A 12,210-nucleotide genomic window follows, 5' to 3' on the forward strand; every position below is an offset into this window, starting at 1 on the left:
AATGCGTAATATACGATCAATTCTTATTTTAGCAGTGTATTGGCATGGAGCCCTTACCTTGGGGATGCGCTGTGCTGGTAGGATTTGATGGTGGTCTGTTTACTGGGTTTCCACTAGGCAATCTTGTCCTGCTTTTCCATCTTTGTATTAATTTTTCTTGTGATTTTTCTTGTCATTGCTTAAAATCCTTAAAATGTTTGTCCGGTGTGCTTAGTATTCTGTCATATCTGTAGATTTCCGTATTATGTCCTCCAATCTGCTCATTATAAGGTATAAACTCTGGTTGAATCAGGAGCTCATCTTACAGTCTCCTGCTCCTTCAGGGACAGACTTTTTTTCATATATATTTTTCAATAAAATCACATTTAGCACCAAAAAAATCCCAGATTGTTTGCCTTCTTTTCTTATTGGAGTGCCGGAGCTATTTTTGGATTTCAGTTGATTTTTTCTCCTGAGCACCCTACTATAAATTATGAGCCAGGTCTATTCTTATAACTGCTCCTTCAGTGTCCAGTGAGTGTCTCTCTCTCTCTGTCTCTCTCTCTCTGTCTCTCTGTCTCTGTCTCTCTTTCTCTGTCTGTCTCTCTCTCTGTCTCTCTCTCTGTCTCTTTCTCTCTCTCTCTTAGTCTCTCTCTCTCTCTGGCAGTCTCTCGCTCTGTGTCTCTCTCTCTCTCTCTGTCTCGCTCTGTCTCTCTGTCTCTCTGTCTCTCTCTGTCTCTCTCTGTCTCTCAGTCTCTCTCTGTCTCTCTCTCTGTCTCTCTCTCTGTCTCTGTCTCTTTTCTCTCTCTTTTCTCTCTCTTTTCTCTCTCTTTTCTCTCTCTTTTCTCTCTCTTTTCTCTGTCTTTTCTCTCTCTTTTCTCTCTCTCTCTCAGACCTGGCGATGATCAGCTGATGCGGTCACCTGACGGAATCAGCTGACACTATAAGTCGAGCGGTGAGGCCGGCTTTTTACCGCCCGGCCGGCTAAACTATCAGCTGATGCTGTCGGACAGGAGTCTGCACAGAAGTGTGTAGTTTTTTGTTTGTTTTTTTTTGCACTGATGCATCAGCTGATTGTATTAAAGCCATTTATACAATCAGCTGCTGTGTCATGTGATTCAGGCCCTTGAACCTGACACATCATCTGATCGGTTTGCCTTCCATCAAACCGATCAGATGATATTGGATCCGGATTGGTTGGCGTGGGACCCTTGACCCAGGAATACTGCGGAGGGGGTTCTTTATTTCAATAAAGATGGAGTCACTAATTATGTTGTGTTTTATTTCTAATAAAAATATTTTTCTGTGTGTTGTGTTTTTTTTTATCTGTACTAGAAATTCATGGTGGCCATGTCTAATATTGGTGTGACACCATGAATTTCGGGCTTACGGCCAGTTGATAATATACAGCTAGCCCTAATACCATTATTACCCAGCAAGCCACCCATCACCAGGGCAGCTGGAAGAGTTGGATACAGCGCCAGAAGATGGCGCTTCTTCTGGGGCGGCTGCAGGCTGCAATTCGCAGCAGGGGTGCCCAGAAAGCTTGGGCACCCTGAGCTGCAGATTCCAATCCCCAGCTGTCTAGTTGTACCCGGCTGGACACAAAAATTGGGCGAAGCCCACGTAATTTTTTTTTAAAAATTATTTCATGAAATTCATGAAATAATTAAAAAAAGGGCTTCCCTATATTTTTGGTTCCCAGCCGGGTACAAATAGGCAGCTGGGGGTTGGGGGCAGCCCGTAGCTGCCTGCTGTACCTGGCTAGCATACAAAAACATGGCGAAGCCCACGTAATTTTTTAGGGGGGCAAAAAACTCCTGCATACAGTCCTGGATGGAGTATGCTGAGCCTTGTAGTTCTGCAGCTGCTGTCTGTCTGTATGGAGGAGAGCAGACAGCAGCTGCAGAACTACAAGGCTCAGCATGCTCCATTCACTAGTGTATGCAGGAGAGCAGACAGCAGCTGCAGAACTACAAGGCTCAGCATACTCCATCCAGGACTGTGTGCAGGAATTTTTTGCCCCCCCCCCCAAAAAAAATGACGTGGGCTTCGCCATATTTTTGTATGCTACCCAGGTACAGCAGGCAGGTACAGCTGCCCCCAACCCCCAGCTGCCTATTTGTACCCGGCTGGGAACTAAAAATATAGGGAAGCCCTTTTTTTCATTATTTCATGAATTTCATGAAATAATTAAAAAAAAGTCAACATACTCTTTGCCCCATTTTTGTGTCCAGCCAGGTACAACTAGGCAGCTGGGGATTGGAATCTTCAGCACAGGTTGGCCCGAGGTTTCTGGGCCCCTCTGCTACGAATTGCAGTCCGCAGCCGCCCCAGAAAATGGCGCTTTCATAGAAGCACCATCATCTGGCGCTGTATCCAACTCTTCCAACAGCCCTGAAGTCGGGTGGCTTGCTGGGTAATAATGAGTTAATACTAGCTTTGTTTTACTAGCTAGTATTAAGTCAGAGATTCTTAATGTCAGGCAAGTTTGACTCGGCCATTAAGAATCTCCAATAAAGGGTTACAAAAAAGACACCACCCAGAGAAAAAATACTTTAATAGAAATAAATACACAGACACATTAGAGACTCCATGTTTATTACTCCCTGTCAGCCCTCCACGATCCTGCTCTTCTGTCTTCTTTCTCCTTCAACCCATGCAGCTCTGCTACAACAGACAGCATTGCATGGGAGGAAGAACGCTGCTGCTCCCGTTAGGTCTATTCACTCAGTGAGTGAGCGGCAGCTGCGTGCTGTAAGCGGTCACGTCACCGCTGACAGACGGGTTACCATAGCAACGGTGCTCCGATCACGTGATTCCCGGTGCCGCTATTCACCGGCTGTGACAGCCAGTCCTTGCATGTGGGCTGACTATGTGAAGAGCGCCCCATGCAGTAACGGGGAGTCGACCATGTGCCAGAGCATCTCGCCGGTACACAGACATGCACAAAGGAGCACCGCGTGCCGGAGAGATGCACTGACAGGACCTAGCAATGACGTCTAGCCATGTGACCAGTCTGTAGCCAATGAGATAATAGACACGTGACTGGTCACATGCTATTTTGACATCACGATAGGTCCTATCATCAGTGCTGGTTACCGGGAGGACGCAGCGATTATCGGAAGGAAAAGCGGCGGGAGACAGAGTGCAGGACGCGTCGCGGGGACCTGTAAGTGTTATGGCAATGTTTATTAACTGTATGTGTACATGTATAATGTGTTTTTATGTGTTTGCCTCCCATTGTTTTCAATGGGGCTCGAGAGGTTTGTCGAACGGTTCGTCGAACCGAACTCGAACGGGGCCTCCGTTCGATGAACCGAACCGAACTCGAGCCTTCAGAGGCTTGCTCATCTCTAATGATGAGGTGACTGATCCAACATGGACGGGTGGCATGGATTGCAAGAGCAGCAGTGCAGAGGAGCATGTGCCCATAGTCCGCAATAAGGCTGTAACACATAGGGTTTCGACCACTTCCAGAAGTCAATCAACTATGCACATGACACTACCACCTGTGCCATCTCAGAGTCCAAGGGTCCGTGCACCACCTCAGCCATCCCAGAGTCCAAGGGTCCGTGGTGCGATTGTGTGGGAGTTTTTTTTCCAAGAGTCCTTCGGCCCAAACAGATGCCATTTGTCAAATCTGTCAGACCAAGCTTAAAAGATACAAAAATACTTTCAGCTTGGGTACCTCCAGCATGAGAAACCATATGTTAGCCAACCACACCACTAGGTGGTTGACAGCTCTTGGTGAAAAACACGATTTCCAGACTCAAAATTCTACCACTTTCCCTGGGCTGCCTGCTTCCCAAACTGGTGTGCAAGAAGGTGGCGCTGATGTCTCCTTCTCCCAACCTGATGTTGGCCAAACTCAATCATCAACGACATCCGCTTCGGTGTCTCAGCATTCTGTTCAGTTGTCCTTACCACAGATCTTTGAAAAGAAGCGAAAATACCCCGTTACGCACCCAAGGGCAGAATCCATAACTGCACACATTGCACGATTGATAGTCCTTGAGATTTTGCCGTATTGGCTTGTGGGAACAGAGGCTTCCTGTGACCTTTTCTCCGTGTGAGAAAATGAATATATTAACCTCCTTGGCATGTTATGCCCTGTTGCTTATACTACCATTTTTTTTTAAAATAAGCTGTTGGGAGTACCTTGTGATGCTTAGCTACATGGTGCCTGAACCACTACACCCTAGGGGAACTGAATGTATTAAACTTCTTGGCATGTTATGCCCTGTTGCTTATGCTACCAATTTTTTTAAAATAAGCTGTTGGGAGGTCTTGGGAGTACCTTGTGATGCTTAGCTACATGATGTCTGAACCACTACACCTTAGGGATTACTGAATGTATTAAACTCCTTGGCATGTTATGCCCTGTTGCTTATCCTACCATTTTTTTAAAAAAAATAGCTGTTGGGAGTAACTTTTGATGCTGTGCTACATGGTCTTTGAACCATTCTCCCCTGGGGAAACGGATTTTTTTTTTAAATCCTCGGTATTAGCTAGTGGAATAAAGCCTGAGTTCCAGAGTGAAACAACTGCCACTTCTCCGATGCTGCATGCTTCACATACTGCGGGTCTAGGAAGCAGGCAATGATGCCTCCTGCTCCCAACCTGCTTTTGTTCAGATGCAATCATCATCAATGACATCAGCTTCAATGTCATATCGTGGTGTTCATTTGTCCATAAAACATACATTTCTGAATCCTTTGAATAGAATTTGAATAGAGGGCCACTGGAGCCGGTGGTGTTGGTGGAGGAAGAGGAAGAGGGCAAGGCCAACATGCAAATGGCCACATTGGCAATAGCACTGTAAGTGTGATGGAGTACGTATTCCAACTTTCACACTAATGATATAGGGGATGCAGAAAACTACAAATGACTGCCATCCCTCCCCAATGTATGTTACAGGCACCACCTGAGAGCCCTAAGAAGTCTGAGATTTTAGGACAGCCAGTGGCCCTTAGAGGGCCACTGGAGCCGGTGGTGCTGGTGGAGGAGTAGGAGAAGGTCAAGGTCAACATCCCAACGGGCACAATGTAGCTGACCTTTTAAAGTGCTGTCAAATTTGTCCCAAAAAAGGAGGTGTAAGACAGACACCCATATAATGTATAAGTTACAGCCCTTTCTAATCAAAAAAGAAGGAAAAATGTAAAAAACGAAACGTGTGAACATATGCTGAGGTGGTTTTTTTTGGAGGTCGGGGCTTGATTTGACGTTTTATTACAGTTATTAGACACTAGAAACTGTTTCTTAGCAACTTCCCCTCTTTTACTTTGGTTTGAGAGCTGTTCTTGCGACTACGTAAACGCGGCGTTCTGCTCTGAGCATGTTATTCAAAGACACCAGAAATGCAGTCAGACACCTTCTACAGGCTGTGCCCATACTATTTCAGCCTTTTCCCATCCATTTCAGCCTTTTCCTCAGCCACCACAGGTCACCGACAGGTTCAACGTAAAATTATTCGAGTTTCCCATAGACTTACATTGGGGGTTGATATTCGCAAATACTCGAATAGCGGCGAGGTATTCGCCGGATATCTGTCAAAGCGAATAATAGGGTATTCAATCATCCCTAAAAATAAGAAATCAATCAGAGAGATATTAGAAATGTTAGTAGTGGCCAAATCATCAGTTTGGTACATTCTGCTAAAAAAAGAAAACACTGGTGAGCTTGGGCACTCAAAAAGGCCTGGACATCCACGGAAAACACCAGAAGATGCAAACTATTAATCAGGTGGAAGCAGCATGATCGTTTGGGCATGCATGGCTTCCAATGACACTGGATTACTGGTGTTTAGTGATGATGTGACTTAAGAAAGAAGCAGCCAGATGAATTCTGAAATGTACAGGGTCATACTTTCTGTTAAGATTTAAAAAAAATGCAGCAAGGTTGATTGGATGGCACTTCACAGTACAGACGGACAATGAGCAAACATATACTGGAAAAGTAATAGAGGAGGTTTTTAAGGCAGTGAAATTTAATATTTTTCAATGTCTGAGACTATCGCCAAATTTCAACCTGATCGGGCATACATTTTGCATGTTTAAGACAAAATGTAAGGTAGAAAGACCCACAAACAAGCAACTAATGATGTTAGCTGCAGTAAAGGCTTGACAAAGCATCACAAAGGAGCAAACTCAGCGTTTGTGATGCCCTGACTTCATGTGGTCATTATTATTAAATTATTAAAAATTATTATTTTATTTATGACAGTATATTTGTCCATCTACATTGAGCGCCTGAAATGAGGAGTATTTGTACAAAAATGATTGCAATTTCTAATTGTTTCACAGGATATTTTTGTTCAACCACTTAATTTAAACCTGAAAGTCTACAATTTAATTGTATCTATTGTATAACCAAACATGGGTTTTACTTATAAACACAAGTAAGTATTATCCCATAGGAACACCCTTAGCTATTTTCAGCTAAACTGAATTCTTATTTCTTTCCGCTGATTAATTGTGTAGTGTAGGGTGCCATTAGGCCATAGTCGTGGGCTAGCTGCTGCTGCTACATAGCGTCCTGGCACTGTACATAGAAATTGTGTCTATGAATTCTGTGTGGAGTGCATTGTACTTACTGTTAAACCACAGGTCTCCACTGACTCCAAGAATTCAGTTTCAGGAGCTGCCGCACATGAACCTATGGACACCCAGTTTCCAAACAAAGACGTTTACTTAACAGTCTATAGCCATCACACTGCAAAACATAATGAAGGGCACATGTCCATCCAGCCAGCTTCTCAAACGTGCAATATGCTCCCAAGTCTTTTGTTTGTTCCACCTGGACTATTCCTGCTCTTTCTAGACCTACGTGTCCCAGCAATTCCCACACAGTGCCACAGTACATCCAAAGCCTGTCACTTCTCCCACTTGTGACTCCACGTCTATCTTTCTCTCACAGGAAGGTTTAAAGTGCTCACTATTGCACCAACAGAACTCGAGCCTTTAGCTCCAGATGTTTCTGGAGTGTCTGCCAGGGGAGTACTATATGTACTTTATACTGTCCAGAACACCTATCAGCTGCTTGCTTTCCAGCCCTAACTGAATTTTGTCTCTCCAGGAAACCGCCAGTCCCTTGCCCTTGAGACTATCTCCTCCCATTGTGGGCTCATCCCACACTTAACTATTTCTGTCCCTGCACACTGTGCAAACAGACTTGTCTAAGGCTGCTTTCACACATCAGTTTTTTGCCATCAGGCACAATCCGTCAAAAACTAAAAAAACCGGATCCGTTTCCCCCCCCCCATAGACTTTCATTAGCACTGGATTGTGCCGGATGGCCTTGCGTTTCATCCGTTTTTTGCAGCATCCGGCAAAATTTACTTGTCCGGCAGCCGGATGAAACGTTGAAGTGAATGTTTTTGTGTCCGTCAAAGAAACGGATTGCGCCGGATTCGGCGCCGTACGGCGTGTTTTATAATGGAAGCCTATGGATGCTGGATCCGGCGTAATGCGGTAAAAAACGTATCCGGACGCTGGATCCGTTTTTTTTTAACTGAGCATGCTCAGAATCACACCGGATCTGTCAAAAAACTGAACGAACTGATGGAAAAAACTGATGCAACTGGTCCGTTTTTTCGCCGGATCCGTCGCATCAGTTTTTTCGCCATATCGTGCCTGATGCCAAAAAACTGATGACATTTGGTATAGCAGTCCTATGACTTCATGGTACATACTAGAAATATAAAAAAACTGACCCGCACATCCAACAAATGTGAACAGGTGCTAACTGAAAAAAACATAGTAACTATAAATGCATACAATAAAATTAATACAAAGGACCGGCACTCCAAATCTGAAATATTTTTATAATTTATTCCATCATATCATACAGGCGTAAATACATTAAAAATGCATTTACGCCTGTATGATATGATGGAATAAATTACAAAAATATTTCAGAAGATTTGGAGTGCTGGTCCTTTCTATTAATTTTACTGTGGATGCCTTCCTTGGACACGAGCACCTTGAAGGATTGTGTGCCGCCTGGTACTTCTGTTTCTGTATAAATGCATACAGTCGCACACTGAAAAAGCCAAAAATTTACATTTTTGGCTTTTTCAGTGTGCGACTATATGCATTCATGGTACATACTTCATAACATTACTAATACTGCTTCAACTAATCATATAATACACTACAATTTACAAGGCACAATACATGACAAAACATTGTCGCCAATGGTGTTTTCAGGGATAGGAAACCGAACTGTTGGTTCACTTCCTTACAATAGTACATTACAATGCTTCTACAAACTGAAGTACTAGGCCCCCACCACAAGTCCGTGATTCCGGTACGTATTAAAGTCCAAAAAAGATTGCAGCACACTTGTTTTGCGAATGCAGACAAAAAAGTTTATTTACAGTGATTGGGCAACACAGACATGGAAAAAACAGTGTGTGTGTCATGGGCGACAATTTCTGACGTTTCGACCTAGTTGGTCTTACTCATATGGTCGCACCATATGTAGACAATATGAAGCAAGCGTATCTAGATACAATCACTATGGAAAATATTTCAAGGCCAAGGTTGAAGAAAGTCACAAAATGCCAAGCTGTGTCTCATATTAGGTGTGTGTATAAGGCAAGATGTAGCCATCCAGGTGGGTATCGTTGATCAAAAAGTGTCATACAGCACCTGTATATGGGGAGACACTGTGTGTTAAAGCCAGGGTTGATATGTGATATACCTTTTAAGAAAAGTTTTTCATGGAGTTGATAGTTATTGTAGTATGCACAATAATCCACTAAGGAGCAGCAGGGGATTGTAAGTCCCAGTGGGCTATTAGCATTCAGGTGGCTGCGGGTGCCTGATGGAAATGTGCTCTGTCTGAATAGCTGGCTGGCTGTGTGTGGACTGATTCCGGTACAGTATGACATCCGTTTTCATACGTACCGGAAACACAGACATATGCAGACCCATTAAAATCAATGGGTTTGCACACACATCCCTGTTTTCTCACGGACGTGGGTCCATGTGCTCCACACTGAGACATGTCCGTTTTTCTCTGGCAGCACAGGTGTCACACAGACCACACACTGATGTGATCTGTGTGACATCAGTGTGACACGTACTGGAGAAAACACATCTTTGAAATAAAATGATTTTCTATACTCACCTGTCTCCAGCCCTTCTGTCTTTGGTGCTGTTGTCACTTGCTTTCAGGCCTGCTCATTATGCTCATGAATATTCACTGCACCGCGGATCCAGAAGCGGCAGCAACGCCGGAGACCGCAGCGCCGGGGACAGGTGAGAATAGAAGTTCCTGCTGTCCGTGTGCTATTACAGATGGCACATAGAGAGGACACTGACAGCACACACTGAACACCCGCACAGGGAACATGCACACACACATGCACCCACACCACGGACCATGAAAAACATACGTTTTTATCACAGACGTGTGAAGGGGGCCTTATGGACTTCTGGCTTTGAAAATATATTGTTTATAGTTTTGTAAATTGCATTCAATGTTGTAATACTTAAAGGGAACCTGTCACCAGAATTTTCGCTACTAAACTAAAACAATCCCCTTCTGCAGCTCATGGACTGCATTCTATAAAGGTTCATCTTGCTACTGGCCCCCTTTCAGACCTAAATAACAACTTTATAAAATATTACCTCTAATATGGTAATGAGGTTTGTTGGCTCTGGGGACGGGCTGTATTTCGTCTGTTATCCCACCTCCTGTCGCTGTTCGCCGTCCCCCACTGTTCATTTACATAGATGAGGCCGCCGCCCTCATCTTCCACAGTGCTTCAGACGTCTCGCACATGCGCAGTAGCACTATCGCGGGACTGAGCACTGTTTTCAAAAAAGGGTAAACGGGGATGATAAAAATAAGCAATGGCCAGCGCAAGCGCATAACAGTAGAGGCAGAGGTAAAAGCGTGGGCACGAGATTATGGACGGGTTCTTGGATGACGCTGGTGATGACATTCACAGTGCCGCCCATAATCTCGTGCCTGCGCAATAACATCACCGGTTGTTATGTAGGTCTGAAAGGGGAGCCAGTATCAAGATGAACTTTTATAGAATGCAGCCCATGAGCTGCAGAAGGGGATTCTTTTAGTTTAATAGCGAAAATTCTGGTGACAGGTTCCCTTTAATCTCATAAACATGCAACATTTTTATGTGTATTTCAAAATGATATACCTTATTTTTTGGATTATAAGACACACTTTTACTCCCAAAAATTTGGGAGGAAAATGAGGGGTGTATCTTTTAATCCTAATGTAGCTTATCGTGAGGTGGTGGAGAATGGTGACAGAAGACAGGTGCAATGCTGCAGTCGCTGTGCTACGGGCAGTGAGGCAGGGGACATCCTGAAAATGTTGGCGGTGCGGGCCTCCAGTAATGGCGCTCCGAGTAGACGCATGCACAGATGGAGCTCTCGGGTCAAGATCTCATATGCACTCGTGCCACCTCCGACCCATTGATCTCCCAGCAGCGCACTTAAGAAAAATGGCTCCCGGAGGTGGGTTGTGTGAAGATGATATCTCGGCTTGTCATTGAGCTGATAGCTAAGTCTGCGTACACGTCGACACCGCGGGCGCCATTTCTTTGAAGCCTGCACCACTGACAGTTTCTGGATGTTTTCTGCCTCAGTGCCCACATCAAGAATCTGGGACACAAGGGATTGGCAGTCCGGCTCTTTTTGGTGATCAGGCTCATATGGCTTCGTTCACCAAAAAGAGGCGGCTCTTTCATATCCTAAATGGATCCCTGTTAAATCTGTTCACCCGAAGCGAACACATATTTAAGACGATGTTAGCACAATTGAAACCCCACCCACTGACAAAGCTCCACCCACCGGCAAACGGGCCAAATAAATGTAGAATGGGTGGGGTTTTGTTCAGGTGAGTGGGGTTTTGTGCTTCAAACACTGGACTTTTACGCCCAGTGGCTCTCACTGGGTTGCCTGCTCCTGTCAGTCATAGCAGGGAGCCGGCTCTTTGTGTCTGATGGTTCATGACTGACACATCACTATGGGACAACCGCCGCACTACCTGCAGCATTGCCCTATCTACCACCGCCCCTGCCTCCTGTGACCCTGCTCCACCACCGCTGCCGCCCCCCTTCGGATTATAAGATGGACTCCGTTTTATTTTTACCTTTTTTTTTCTCTAAGTTTGGGTGCGTCATATAATCCGGTGCATCTTATAAAAGGAAAATTACGCTATTTCCCCATCCAAATAAATGCAGCACTCACATAACTGTTCAAGTTATTGCTGAACACAGGAAATGAAAAAGAACATAGTGTACATTGGTTACAACTTTGCTATCCATGTAAAAGCTAAGCACATAAATTAGGTTGCATCTTGCTGCTTAAAACTTATATATTTTTTTTTATCCAAAAGGAGGAATACACTAAAGTTCAAAAGGAGTTGGAGAAGGTGATTGTTGAGGAAAAATCTGAAAATACAATTTTAAAAAACAAAGAGCAAGACCTGCTAATTAGTCAAATAAATATTCAGGTAAACTAAAAAACACAATACATTTTTTTGTAAATCAAAACATCTAGCCGTTTTCTCAAAATAATTTATTTATGTGCATATTTTTAAATATATACTGCATACATCATTAAATAGTTTGCTTGCATCTGGTGGGGCTTGTATATTTACTTTGAGAGGTCATGTAGAAATGCTGTATAATCCTAATGCTAAAGTTAGCATTTTGAGTTCGACTAATTTGTGGTAGAATTCATGACTGTATTCCATATCTGCCCACCTAGCCTGACTGACAGATGAATCTTCTGAGCAGTGTGAGATACCAGCAGAGATGAGGTATTGTGAGGGGTAGCTATCTAAATTGACCTTAGGGAGATCAACATATCCACTGCGGAGACACCATCACGTGTTTCTCAACGCAGTGATTCTTATTCTTATTTGCATACTTCCCAGGGGGCAATGCTCTAGAATCACTGCGTTGAGAAACACGTGATGGTGTCTCCGCAGTGGATATGTTGATCTCCCTAAGGTCAACAATGCTTGCTTAAGTAGTCTTTTACTAGGCATTGCCCCCACTAGCCAGATTCCTACTCCACACTGATGAGGGGCAAATACCCCGAAACGGCTGTCTGTGGATGGATACCATGTTTGGTATAGGTGGTCTCCTTGACTGGAGACTGCCCTTCCCGTGGTTGTTCCTTCCCGGTGAAAGACCTGGCTAGTTTCCTGCCAGCGTTGAGAAACACGTGATGGTGTCTCCGCGGC

The 12,210-nt window shown here is 44.3% G+C and overlaps 1 protein-coding gene across 3 annotated transcripts in view; it reads left to right on the plus strand.

The window, feature by feature from the left end:
* The window catches only part of SYCP1 (synaptonemal complex protein 1), an 811,750-nt gene that overhangs the window by 369,561 nt on the left and 429,979 nt on the right, over positions 1–12,210 (plus strand). For all 3 annotated transcript variants that reach the window (XM_075335624.1, XM_075335625.1, XM_075335626.1), the window contains one exon: positions 11,356–11,472. In XM_075335624.1, the coding sequence (XP_075191739.1) occupies positions 11,356–11,472 (117 nt within the window). The remainder of the gene's footprint in view (positions 1–11,355; positions 11,473–12,210) is intronic.

Source organism: Anomaloglossus baeobatrachus, chromosome 2 (assembly GCF_048569485.1).
Source record: "Anomaloglossus baeobatrachus isolate aAnoBae1 chromosome 2, aAnoBae1.hap1, whole genome shotgun sequence".
Classification (NCBI taxonomy): Eukaryota; Metazoa; Chordata; class Amphibia; order Anura; family Aromobatidae; genus Anomaloglossus; species Anomaloglossus baeobatrachus.